The sequence below is a fragment of the Heterocephalus glaber genome, unplaced genomic scaffold (genome assembly GCF_053883595.1).
Source record: "Heterocephalus glaber isolate CG9 unplaced genomic scaffold, H.glaber_assembly_v1.0 deba00001504, whole genome shotgun sequence".
NCBI classification, from domain to species: Eukaryota; Metazoa; Chordata; class Mammalia; order Rodentia; family Bathyergidae; genus Heterocephalus; species Heterocephalus glaber.
In genome coordinates this window covers 31,988,766-32,002,978 of record NW_028258324.1, presented here as the reverse complement: position 1 = coordinate 32,002,978, position 14,213 = coordinate 31,988,766, and the positions used below count along the sequence as shown (strand labels likewise).

Here is a 14,213-nt window from a genome sequence, read left to right as displayed (position 1 = left end):
CCTTTCACAGTGGGATCCAAAAAACTGAAATACCTAGGAATCAACCTAACAAAAGAAATCAAAGACCTCTTTTCTGAAACTATAGCACTCTGAAAAGAGAGATTAAAGATGATATCAGAAAATGGAAAGACATCCCCTGCTCCTGGGTAGGAAGGATTAATATAGTGAAAATGGCCATACTTCCAAAACTGCTATATAGATTCATGCAATCCCAATTGAAATCCCAGCAGCATACTTCACGGACCTTGAGAAAACAATCCAAAAATTCATTTGGAACAAGAAGAGACCCAGAATAGCAAAAGTAATTCTAGGTAACAGGGATATGGCAGGGGGTATCACAGTCCCCAACCTGCAACTCTACTACAAAGCCACTGTGATGAAAACAGCATGGTACTGGCAAAGAAACAGACCTGAGGACCAGTGGAACAGATTAGAAGATGCAGAAACAATGCCAGACACACTCAGCCATCTCATCTTCGATAAAGGAGCCAAACACCCTCACTGGAGGAAAGACAGCCTCTTTAATAAATGGTGCTAGAAAAATTGGGTTTTAACTTGCCAAAGATTAAAACTAGACCTATATCTCTTACCATGCACTAAACTAAAATTGAGATGGATTAAGGATCTAAATATTAAAATAGAAATGCTAAATTGCCTGGAACAGAGGTTAGGTAGAACTCTTGAAGACATTGGTGTAAGAAAAGATTTTATGAACAAAACCTCAGTTGCCCATGACCTAGCACAAACAATTAACAAGTGGGATCTCTTCTTATTAAAAAGCTTCTGCACAGCAAGAGAAACCACCAGCAGTGTGACGAGACAACCCACAATGTGGGAAAAAATCTTCACCTGCTCTTCCTCAGACAAAGGTCTACTATCTTGAATCTATAAAGAACTTAAAAAGATCAGACCTCCCAAATTTAAAGACCCAATCCAAAAATGGGCATCTGAAACGAACAGACATTTCTCAGACAAAGAAGTAGAAATAGCAAATAAATACATGAAAAAATGTTCAACATCACTGGTCATTCGAGAGATGCAAATGAAAACAACACTGAGATTCCACTTCACTCCAGAAAGAATGGCTGCTATCATGAAATCAACCAATAACAAATGCTGACAGGGCTGTGGGGAAAGAGGAACCCTGCTCCACTGCTGGTGGGAGTGTAGACTGGTGCAACCAGTGTGGAAATCAGTATGGAGATGCTTCAAAGAACTAGGACTGGAAGTCCCATTTGACCAAGCTATTCCCCTGCTGGGCATCTTGGCAAAAGAATTAAAAGAATCATACCACACTGATATATGTGTACCCATGTTCATAGCAGCACAATTTTTAATAGCTAAAACTTGGAAACAGCCCAAATGCCCATCAACTGGAGACTAGATAAAGAAAATGTGGGAGGTTTTAATAAAATGCAGTGCTACTCACCCATAAAAAATGAGAAATTAGAGACATATATAGCTAAATGAATGCACATTGAGGTGATACTCTTAAGTGAAATAAACAGGACACACACGTGTAAATACCCAATAGTTTCTCTAGTGTGAGAAACTGAAAGTGTAAATAAGGACTAAAATGTATAATAGACAATGTGAAATAGGAAGAAAAGGGGCAAAGGGGAAGGAGAAGTGAGATGGGTAGGGGAAAGAAAAGAAGGGAATGAAATTAATATGAGAAAATGAAAAAAAGGAAACAAAGTCTTTGTAAATAGGAAGGTATGGATGGGTTGAAGGGAGGGCAGGGGAATGGGGAAGAATAAGAACCAAGAGAGATTATGTAAAGATGCAAATTTCCAATGATGAATGTCATTATATTGCACTCCTAAAATGTACCAATAAAATAACATTGTTTAAAAAAAGAAACCAGAAAATAGTTGGCACAGAGAGGCAGCAAAAAAATTAAAAAATTAAAAAAAAAAAAGAATTATGGAAAGGCACGTTAGTTCCCTATTGCTGTCATCATAAGTCACCACAAGTTCAGTGGCCTAAAACAAGACTAATCTATTATCTTCTAGTTCTGGGGTCAAAATGAAAGGGTCAGCAGAGCATTGTTTGTTCTGGATGCTCTAGAGACAACCGTTCATTCTACTTTCCAGCTTGTAGAGGCAGCATACATTCCCTGGGTTGTAACTGCATCACTGCAATCCCTGCTTCTGTTGCTACATTTCCTTCTATGATTCTGACACTCTGTTCCCTTCCTCCTATCATTCATCCATCTATCTGTCTATCTATCTATCTATCTATCATGTATCTATCTTATCTATTTTTGATAGTAGCCATTGAATGCCAGGCCTGCCACACTGAGCTACATTCCCAATTGTTTTATTTTTATTTTTTTACCTGTTTGTTTTTGAAACAGGGTCCTACTGAAGTCACTAAGTTGTCCAGGCTGGGCATGGACTCGTGATTTTCCTGCTTCCCATAGTGCTGGAATGCTGGGCACTACAACACTCAACTTTCCCTTCCACTTATAAGGATCCTTGTGATTGTGCAAGGCCACCAAAGTCATTCAGGTAATCTTCCTGTTCCAAAATCCTTAGTCCCCTGCAGAGGACCATAACACTGATTATGCCCAAGGCAGGCTGTGAAGCGTTAACCCCACAAATGGCTTGTTTATAGAAGTGAGTCTGGCCGAAGCTTACCCGCTGAGGTCAGAGTAACTCGCACCCAAATTCCGTTCCCACAACTAAAACCTTCAGACCAGAAGGACAATGTTCTAACTACAACCATATATGTTTCCTGTTCTGTTCCGAATTTGAGAATGCTTTGTCTTGTCCTTTATGAGCCTTGTTTACATTAATTTCTATAAAAACCTCTCATAGTTCGCCTTTAACCCAACTGATTGTCAATAAAAGTGCTTGGGACTGACTAGGGCCTTTGTCGGTTGCACTGGCATTGGTCGACCTGGCACCTGGCTTTTTCTCTTTTAGTTCTGTCTCTTAGTGTATTTTTTTCTCAGGTCTGCATCACAGACTGGGCAAGTAGGGATTAGAGACTTACTGTAGGGGTCTCTGGCAGTCCCCTGTTTAAAGGCTCTTTTGTCATATAGTACACAAGTTCTAGGAATTGGACATGGACATCTTTGTAAGGCTATTGTGTGCTTACTACAAAAAAGCATTGATGACCTCTTCACATCATTTAGACAAGTGGGGCACAGCCACTGGTTATTTTGCTGCTCTTCAGGGATATTTGGTAATGTCCAGAGACATTTTTTGGTTGTCACAACCAGAAGGGATGTGACTGCATACTGATGGGTACAGACCAGGGATACTGCTAAATATCCTATAGTGTCAGCACCCACAAGAAAGAATTATCCAGCCTAAAATGTCTGCTGTTTATTTGAAAGCATAAGATTTATTTAAAGTATAAGATTTCTTGAAATTTTCTGAGTTACGAACGTATAATGCAATAGAAGTCAGTTTCAGGACTTAGACTTACATAGAAAAGTCTGAAAAATCACATACAAGCTCTGCAACTCCAAATTTTTGACAATCATAAATGGCAAGTAATGAAACTAATAGTAGAGCTTCGAACCTTGATTTAAGTTGTTATTTGTTAAGTACTGTTTGCTCTATTCTAGGTCTGGTCAATCTGATGTATTTCCTATATAAGCAAGTCAAAATATGTGTTATTAAAATGATTGTAGGCATTTTATGAATACTTAAATCACACATGCTCGGATTGTAAATACATAACACCTAAAAGATTTCAAGATAATCCACAGCTTTCTGTAGCATTTTGTTTTTGCCTTGGCATGACTTGACTTCTATTTCTTGACTTCAAAGGATCAGAGAGAAAAGTACATGTGCCATGACTTTAGGCACATGTACTTCCTCTAGCAGAAAGATTCAAGTTGGAACTACCTTTCACCTCAGCTAAGCACCTTGGGTATCAACACTTACTTTTGCAAAATCCTCAAGAATTTTTGTGCTCAGGGTAGAACTCTCCCAACCTTTTATCATGATTGTAGAATTGCTAGTAGGATAGTTTATGTTGTTTAAAACATATTTCTTTCCATATTTATTTTCCTTTCCATTTACTCTATTCTTTATTCTTGTTTCTGTCTAAGATTTCTTCTTAGCGTTTTCCTAATTTGCAGAAACTTATAAAAGTAATATTTGTATTTTCTGTGGTGAAAAGATTTCTAACCAGCCAAAGTTGATGTGTATATGGGTATAGGGGAGGAGAACGCTTCATTTCTTTTCTCCAGGAAAAATAATATAACTATGAATACAAAAGTATTCTAAAACTTGTAAGCTAATAGAACAGACACACAGCTATGCTACAACTTTGTTAACCACTGATTTCTACTGTATACATTTCTCTGCCAAGGTACAGTTCTGCAAGGTGTTTTATGCTTGGTATGATTTTTAAGCTACAATTAAAGGAGGCAGGGTAAATACATTTTCATGAGCCAAATACCATTAAAACCACATTTCTACACATTATTTACCAACTAAGGATTGAGGCTTCAAATGTCACCTTGCTCCTTAATGTAGGTACTACTAAAGGGACCTGCCAGACCACTGGGCAAATCGGCATAGGACCCAGAGCAAACTCTCAGCAGAAAGGCAACAGAGAAAGGCAAACGGTACACATTCAGGACATTAGACTATAACCTAGGACTCCTGGGTATTTTCCAATCATTATCTTGCAAAGTCTAGCGAATGATAGAAACCCAGATAAGAATAGCCAATAAAAAATGGTAAATGGGCATAAAGAATGTATTTACATTCCAGGATGCTGAACTCAGTTACCACCTTTCCTCTCCTTGAAGAACAATTGTGTGTGTCATTTTTGTCACCACACTCTAATTGATATGACTTATATAGCTCCACACACTTTTCAGTTTCCCTTTCTTTTATTTTCCTTGTACCCAAATAATTTATTGATGTCATCATAAATTCAGTGCTTGTAATTCTCCTCTCCTTTTGAGAGCTCAGAGATTCCCATGGCTTCCACTAATCACCCACAAGTTGACAGATCCCAATTCCAATTCCAGCTTTCTATACCTCACCTCTACTTTTCTGCTGTCTAGCCTTCTTGGATGTTATTCCAAGCTTGGACTAAACACATGCAAATTCACCTCCTACCTTCTTTGTTTTTTGGTTTTGTTGTTGGTATTGGGGATCAGGATCGAACTCTCGGGATCTTGCACTTGCGAGGCAGATGGCAGGACTTCTTTGTTTTTTTGATAGGCTGCCACTGTCCTCCTCAATCCCTTGGATTTTTAAAATGTGACATCATTTTCTACTCACTCACACCCTTCATTTCATGTAGCAAGTCATTTTCCTGAGTCATCGGGTTCTCCCTGCCTGTTGTCTCAGCAGTGCTCTCCTTGCACAGTCAGCAGGGCTCCTTGGCTGAATCCTGCCCCACAGTGGCAGCTCCCACTTCCTGCCCTCCCACACTTCCTGCTTCTCTCTCAGTCCATCCAGTCTTGCATTCCCACAATCATCTCTCAACTTTTGCTTGATCATTTCTCTGTTTGAAAAAAAAAAGTAAAAGCTCTTTCTACTTTATTACATTAAGGTTATACATGGATTTTCAAGGCTTTCTATAATGTGCCCATATCTATCAAGCTTATACTTTTACTGCTTCTCCATAGCATGATTTATCCCCATTGCTTTTTCTCCTTGATCAGAATTCCCTCTTCTGCATTTGTCCTTCCAAATTTTATCCCACTTCAAGGCTTGCTCCAAATCTCAACTTCTCTACCAGCCTTTCATGACTATATGTTACTCCCTTAATTTCCACCTCTTTAATGATTTAGTACTTAATGATATACTCACCATAATACGTTCATTTTCTTTCTCTAACTACATGGCTCCATATAAATAAAAGTATATTTCTTTACCTCCTTACCATATATCCCAGGGCAAACAGAATATGGAAACTAATCTATTGCTTAAACATATTTTGAGCTCAGCATGGTGGCGCATGCCTATAATCACAGCACTGAGGAGGCTTAGGTAGGAGAATCACCTTGAGTTTGAGGTGAGCCTGGGCTACATAGTGAGCTCAAAGCTACCCTGAACTATATAGCAAAACCTTGTCCCAAAAAACAAAAAACCCGAAACAAACAAACAAACAATGAATATATATATATATATATATAATTTCCTTTACCATAAAGTGAGAACATGAATAATCTGCAATGAGTAGGAGTATAAAAACAGCACATGTAGAGATCTATTAACATTTGATTTTTAAACGTTACATTTTAATTATAAAACTACTAAATTCAAAAACAGTTTTTTACCTGATTTTATGCAATCTGATGACTTGCAGATACCATCTAGAAAAACAAGGGTAAATGTATAAATATTTGCAATACAGGTTTTCTAATTTCTTTTTATCTTTTTTCTTTAAAAACTACCAAATACACAACTTCTTATAGTAAGAAGTTGCTTAAATATTATATATAATTATCAGTAGTTAGAAAATAATACAGAGGAATAAAATAGGCAAACCTTAGATTTGACTTTGATTATGAAACTATTGCTATCATCTTTACAAAATGGGCCCCAGGCCTATTAAATTGAAATAATCACTTGTTTCAGCCATCATTCAGTAATCATTGTTTCCTATTAAAGAGCCAATCTATACTAATCCCTATTGTGAAAACTTCTAAGACTGCAATTAGACTTCTTAAATTCCTGTGAAGCTTCTTAGAATTTCAATGACACACAAAAATTGCCTGATGACTATTACTGAAGTTGGCTATAAAACTGTGTATATTTTAATCAAATAAAATTACACATGAGAATCCTCATAAAATAAATACAAGTGCACTAAATATACTTGGCAATTAATAACGTAGCACAAACATAAAAGACACTGAACTTTCAAAGCTCACTGCTTTGACATACTTTTACATTTTATAAATGAATCTTTGTGTCATTCCTGTGTGTCTATCCTTAATACATTTGCTAGCTGGGCAGCAGAAGGATGAGATGAAGATTTCCTTCTCCTTCGCATTGCTGACTACACAGGAGTGGGAGGAACTCACCATCGTACGTTGCATAGAGAGCTATCATGGTCACAGCTATGATAGTAAGGAGCAGGACAAGGACTGAGAGACTGATCTCCAAAGGAGTCCATCGCTGTTTCTTCTTTGGCTTTGGAGTGTTGATATCAGTTATATCCATCTGACTTTCAGATCTTCCCATCACCTAAAATCTGCCAAAAATAAAAATACAAATAACAATAAATAAATGCATAAAAAGAAAATCTGTACATAATTTTACAAATGTGCTGGATCAAAATAAGAAGTTAATTATTTTAAATTAAAAATAAAAGTTTTATGCTGAAAAGTCAAAATTTTGACACTGAAAGCAAAAAGTACAGAGCCATAAGAATGACACAGGTCTCAGTCACAACTTTTCTTTTTTTTTGATATATCCTTGAAGAGCCCCACAAAATTAAATAAAAGACTTGCTTAGACACTCACATAGTGTTACTTCAGAAGTTCATTAGCAAGTACTTGCTGTATTATCATTAAGAAAGTTTTAAACTCACCCTTCTGAACTTTGGACTGATGTCGAAGGTTTATTTTGCACATTGCTTCAGTGGTTTATAAGCTCAAAAATCAATGACTAATACATTGAGGGTTTGACTAAGCAATAATCTGAAATATAACTACAAATAAAACCCAAAAAGAATAAATATTTGAGGTAGTTTATTTGAGTTGTAAAAACATTTAGTTCTAAAGCTCAAGATGATTATTCCTGCTGATGTGAGTATCTATTAACTGGTTAGACAACAGTCTGAAAATGATCATTCACTGAATCAAAAGTCACTGGTTTACACCCTGCAGTGAGAATATTAATTGCATCAATGTTTGTGCAATTTAAAGAGGAAAAACAATTTTGATTAGAAAAAAAACTATCAGGTCAAGGTGTCAATTGTTACTTGTATTATCATAGCTAACATTTACTGAGCTCTCTCCATGTGCCAGTCACAGCCCTTAATGATCTACATATGCTAATTCATCTAATATTTCTTAGCAGATAGTAAGATTCCATTTCTATACTGTAGAAATTGGGGAACAGAGAAACCAGGTAATTGGCCCAAGCCTACACAAACATACAAATGTAACTATATTATCATGCATTAAAAGCAATTTTATATTTTATTACAGAAATTTAGGATAGAAAATCAAAGGGACACAGCCAAAATATTAAATTTCATCACTTCTTTTAAGGCCTAGTGATTCTATGTAATACACTTACCAAAGGTTAAAAAAAACCCAAAAACGTAAAAAGCACTTCAGTTTTTCTGTAGGACTGTACAAAAGATCTCAACTAAAAAAACAGATTAGTTCTTTATGACTCAATACAAATTAATCATAGAATTTGGTTTTTAGATAAAGAGACTGCTCAGAAATGCTCTTATCGCTAAAAAATCATTGTTGAATGCACATAATTCCCTGAAAATGTGTTTTGTGGAAACTGAGCCACCAGAGAAAGTAGAACTGACTCTATGCTTGCAGTGTGATCTGGGATATCCAGCAGATAACTAGGCACTTGTTCTTTCCAGTGAGTTATTAATAAGTCAACCACAACTGGACTTTAAGGTACTAGAGACAAAGTCTTAAGCATGATGGCCTCTTGATTGTATAATCCTACAAACAAGGACAGACTATCAAATAAAAACATTTAATTGGACAATGAAAACTGTATCTACTCATGAAAGTGGAATGTGATGTACATGATTGCTAAAATCCCTTAAATAATGGTCATGTAACTCATGGTGACTTAGTCTCACAGCCCCTTGGGTTATGATATACAATTGCATTTATTGTATTCTTTTTTAAATAGAGTTGGTGGTTGAGTAAAGGACAGATAATAACAAATTTAATATTCTGGACACCTTACAGAGAAATAAACAATAAAAAGAATAATTTTCTCAGTCCCCTTAGATTTTGAGACTGATCTTTAAAAACATAAAATATTAATTAGATTTGCTTGAGTATTTCCCCTAAAAATGTCTTCCCCTGCTCCAATAATTTCAGGGAATAATCCAGAGAAATGTTTTACTGGCATAAAAATCCACTTCTTCTTTTTCAAAGTTCTTTCTTGGAAATGTCAACCAGTGTGTATAAAGTAAAACTTAGGATTGGGGGAGGGCAGCTATAAGAGTGAAGTAGCGGTGCTCTGTGGCACTGCTTTAAGCCAGTAAGTGAGCATTTCTTTTTTTCTTCTGAGTACTATTTCCTGGCTTCCCTTCCTTATTCTTGAGAGGAAAGAGGTGAGGCAGCTGCATAAATAGTTGTGAAAAAATTAAGGCAATGGCTAAAACTGCTTAGTTCTTTTACTTGCAGCAAAACAATATCATCTTCAAATTACAGTGGATCCTCAAGTTACAACAGGCCTAACATAAGAACAACTTGATTTAATTAGGTTAATGGAAGATTCATCTGCCTCTTGATATCTATAGTGTGTACCCAGGTAAACATCCAGATCTCAGCTGTACTGACTTAAAACCAACTTGAGTTACAAACAGCCCTTGGGAATGGACTGAGTTCATAAGTCAAGGGTCCATTGTACCTGCAAAGTTTTTCTCCATCTTCTGGTCTTCTAAATGCTTTTCAAATTTTCCAGAGAAGTACTTTGGCCCCTTAAGTACCACTTTTCAATAGTGTAAAAAAGTAGAAATGCTACAAGTTTAACTTCCTAGTTAACTTTGTCATTCATTTACAGTTAATCGTAGATGACTCATTTTCTTTTAAGGGGTCAGAAAGCCTGGATTAGTGGTACAGCCCTGTAATTCCAGCACTTGGGAGGCTGAGGCAAGAGGATCACTAGGTGTTCAAGGCCAGTCTGGGCTACCCAGTGAGTTCAAGGTACTGGCCTGGACCCCATCTTGAGAGAGGGAGAGAGGGGAGGGAGGGAGAGAGAGAGAGAGAGAGAGAGAGAGAGAGAGAGGAGAAAGAAAGTGAGGGAGAGAGGAGGGAGGGAGGGGAAGGGAAAGGGAAAGGAGAAGGAAAGAGAAGAGGAGGGAGGAAGCAGAAGGAAGGAGGGAAGGAAGAAAAGAAAAGGAGAACGGAGGGGTCAGAATATTGAACTTGAAGATGGAACATAGCTCTCACTCACCCTGTTACTTACATATCCAATTTAACCACACACATCCAGCTTTAGGAGGGGGCAGGAGAAGAAGGGGACAAGAAAACAATAGAATAAAGAATACAAAAAAATTTAAGGTTCATACTTTTAAGTTTCACATAAAGCAGTATATTGAAAAACATCCCCACATTCTTAAAATAGTTAACCTCAACCTCAACTGGGGATATGTTAAAAAGCTTATTCCAAAAAGTAGATACCACCACAGAAAGGAAGAATTAGGGGGCCTAATTTAACAAAACCTCTGTGAACTTCAACTTGCCAACATCATCAGAAGATTAAATTATTATCTTGTTTGAGTATAAGCTGAATTTAAAAGTCACGTGAAGCAGCAATTCTTCTATCAGTTGAGCATAAACTTTATCACTGTATCAGATTGTCAAATCATGAAACCAGAAGGGTACATGATTTGTTACAGGGAAATTTGAGCCTAAGCATTTTTCATCTTCTCAGCATATTACAACATGAAGTTATTTGTACAAGTCTATCAGACTGTGCTATGTAATTACAGTGTGCATAATGGAAACTGAGGCACAGGAAGGCAAAGCAGGCTACCTATGAGATTGTATCTGCAAAAACTGGGGAGGAAGGGACTCAGGAGAAATCCTCTTGTTTCCTGGACCTTACTTTGTACATGTTTCCCCGGCCTGAAGGAAGTATGGAGCTCTGGCCACAGAGTCCCAGCTGAGTCCAGGAAACTCCCGAATAATTTTTCTAAGAGCTAGAATCCAGCAAAAATGCAGGGGAGTGAAGCTACACACACTCCCTCAGAGCCTATTTGCCGATTAGCAGCTTCCAAACGCTGACGCTGCAAGTCAGGTACTAGTTTTCCGTTTACTAAAATTGCCATTTGAATCATTCATGGAAGAGGAATAGATTTGATCGCGAGGCTGGAGAGGGATGCTCAGGTGCAAGTGCCCTTCTTTTTAAATTGTACAAATAGACTGACACCGGTTAAGCAAGGAAAGGGTTTTTAAAAGCACACACACAAAAAAACTTCCATTTACACAAGAACACCTCCAACCCGCGCCAACCAACCCTAGTGCGATTTCAGCATAAATTATATAATAGGAAATCAAGGTTCAAAGCACAAGGAAGAGGCAGGATCATGAAAAGGTCTTCGGGTTAAGAAAAGTAAAAATAGAAAAGTGAGTTAAACGAGGAAAAAAAAAACCCAGACAGAAATCAAAATGAAAACAAACCTTGCTTTAAAAGCACCCAGTGTCTGTACAGCGGAATGGCAAATTCCCAGCCCCCAAATCAACCCCGGTGCAATTTGGTAGCGCAGATCTTGATAACCGAGCATAACTCCCGGAGGCTGAGGCTTCAGGGAGCTATGGAAATGAGCCACGAGAGGCGACCCGACCTCACCAGCAGAGCCCTCCTCCAAGTCGCCCCGCGGCCCCAGCCCAACCCGCACTCCCTGGGTCGCTGGGCGGCTCCCGCCCCGGGCACGCCTCCTTCGCCCGTGGCCGCGAGGCTGGGCGCCGGCGCCGCTCCGGACCCGACCCTCGGACCCTGCCCCGCGCGTCCTGCGTGCTCCCTGCGCCCTTTAGACCCGAGCGCCCCAGCTCCCAGGTGCCGGCTTGCTCGCCCGGGACTCACCAGTGGGATTCGGGAGAAGTTGGAGGCTGCGGAGCAAACACTTCCCGACCAATGAGCGCGCGGGGCCGATGGCGGCAGGCTGGAGGGCGGCCAGGGGGCCTCGCCGAGCGCCCGCGGGCTGTGCGTCCCCAAGGCGAGCCCCAAGCAGCGCGCGCTCCAGACGGAGCCCGCCGGACTCTGGGAGCTTCCCGGCCCGCCTCGGCCCGGGCGGGAGGGCACCGGGGAAGCGGGGCATCCCTCGGACCCTCACCGGAGAGACTCACCGTGGCCTCTCAGCAGATCCCGCGCGGGGACTTGGGCGGGTGCTCCCGCCTGCGCTCGGTCCGGCCTCGCCACTTGCACATCTCCGCGCCCCGCGCCTCGCGCTCCCCCACCCCTCGCCGCCGCAGGACCTGCGAGGAGCAGTTCCCCGGGTGACCTGAAGGCTTCCTCTAGGTCTCCCAATCCTGTCACATCATGTGAGGGGGCGGCGAGAAAGTCCCCCTCCCAGTCCCCCACCTCAACATTCCCAAAAGGGCTTTGCCAAACATTCTTGGAATTGCTTAGCTGCTGGGGTTTCCAGAAAACTGCATTATATCCTCGGGATTCGGTCGCGCGGGTTAGTAAAGATTCTGTCTGTCGCCCTAGCGGACCTCTACAATAACGCTTCTCTCTCACACTTTCTTCGCCTCTTCTCGCTTCTTTCCTCCTGCATCCAAGCTTCCTTCCTTTCTCAATTATTAATTTTTTTCTTTTCTCCTTTATTGTTCTTTTCTTGCCCTTCTCCTTTTTTTCATTTCCTCCGTTTCCTTTTTGTCTCCCTCTTTCATTTTCCTCTTTACTTTTTCATTGTTTCCTTTCTTCTTGGTCAGAGCAATATGATGTGAAGATCTGTAGTGAAACTGATCTCCTGACTCTAGGGACTCTTATGAGTACAGTGCGTGTGTGTGTGTGTGTGTGTGTGTGTGTGTGTGTGTGTGTGTGTGTTGGGGAGGAGAGGATGGGGAGCAAGGGAGAACAAGCAAAATCAACTAAAACGTGATTAAAAATTAGTTATACAGTGGCTGGACCCTTGGTACTGTCCATGCAGCCAAGCGGCACACTATTTTGACTTAAGACACTGAGATTCTTAAGGAGTGAAAAAAGCCCAAGAAAATGTATATATTTTTGCACAAAACACTGCCTTCTGGAACTATAATTGTCAAGCAGCTTAGTAGAACTGAATTTCCCCTATTTTTGCTTTTTTCCCTCAGGATCTTTCAATTCAGTTATCCAATGCTCAATACATAAGTAGCTCTAACACTGACCCCTCTTCTCCTTTGAATCACAGATTGCAAACACACACCCCTCACACTCGTGCACCCTAGGGAATCAATACTCTAAAACTGGGTTTTCCTGAAGTTGAAATTATCTTTTAACATCAAAATGACTTACTGCTTTAGAGGAGTCCCTCATACTAACAAATTTTATGTCTTTTTCCTAAGAAAAGGTAATATATGCTAATGAAAAGGTAAAATACAATGAAAAGACATTTCAGGAAAAAGTTAACCAGTCTTTAGATGATTAACATCTGTGTTGCACTCTGTCTCTGGGCATGTTGCAGACACTGCTTAGTCCGCACAGCAAGCCAAAATATGGATGTAATTTCTTCACATAAGCATATGGAACTTGGCTAAAACCCTTTGAAGCGTCTCAACAGGGACTTGAACCCAGTTCATTTGTACTCAAGTGCTGAGTTACTAAAATTCTCATTTTACAGTGTAATGATGCATAGAAAAGTGAGTCACTCAAATTTATTTGGTCAGAAATCTAGATCTTCTAACACTGCGGTACTTAATTTTTATTACTTTTCCGTTAAGTTACCAAAATGTTACTTAGTTTTATATAATCAACAATGAAGTGAAATGATTTAAAAAACCTTTTCTTGGGGCCAGGGATTTAGCTTAGTGGTTCCGCTGCCTACCACACAAGCACAAGGTCCCGAGTTTGATCCCCGGTACCAACAAATAAATAAATAAATAAATAAATAAATAATTGTTTCTTCTTTTGATATAGTTTCTTCATTGGAGTCATGTGCACTAAAAGTTGAATGTATCTCTGATTAACATAATAATGAATTTTGGTGGAGGAGGTGGCTTAAACAGAATAATCTAAAAATTTCTAAAGGAACTGGAAATACAAATTGAGATCATATCCCTGGTCTTATCCTTCTTATTTGAACTTTTTAAGTTAAATTCTGTTTTCTAATTTGCACAAAAGTATTAAACAGATAAAAGTTCCTTTGAAACATAATAGTATAGCATAGCACTTTAGTAATACTTTTTTTTTTTTTTCTTTTTGTGCTGGGCTCAAACCCAGGATCTCAAGCAGGCTAAGCATTTGCTCTGCCACTGAACTCTACCCCCAGCACTCAGAAATATCATCAGAAGGTCTCATTTATTTCTGTGATAAATTTGTATCAGAACATTGGAAATGTAATGCTTTCTTTTTTATTAAAAGAGTCAT

The 14,213-nt window shown here is 39.3% G+C and overlaps 1 protein-coding gene across 5 annotated transcripts in view; it reads right to left on the bottom strand.

Annotated features, from left to right (window-relative positions):
• The window catches only part of Mme (membrane metalloendopeptidase), an 89,870-nt gene extending 77,262 nt beyond the window's left edge, over positions 1-12,608 (bottom strand). The window contains exons 1-3 of one of the 5 annotated variants that reach the window (XM_087186391.1): positions 11,993-12,608; positions 7,013-7,182; positions 6,263-6,298 (exon numbers count right to left, since the gene is read on the bottom strand). In XM_087186391.1, the coding sequence (XP_087042517.1) occupies positions 6,263-6,298; positions 7,013-7,172 (196 nt within the window). In that variant the 5' untranslated portion in view covers positions 7,173-7,182; positions 11,993-12,608. Of the gene's footprint in view, positions 1-6,262; positions 6,299-7,012; positions 7,183-7,453; positions 7,522-9,551; positions 9,704-11,326; positions 11,522-11,729 lie in introns of those variants that run through there. The other 4 variants (XM_087186394.1, XM_087186390.1, XM_087186393.1 and 1 more) reach the window with 4 other exon arrangements.
• Positions 12,609-14,213: the final 1,605 nt, after the last annotated feature.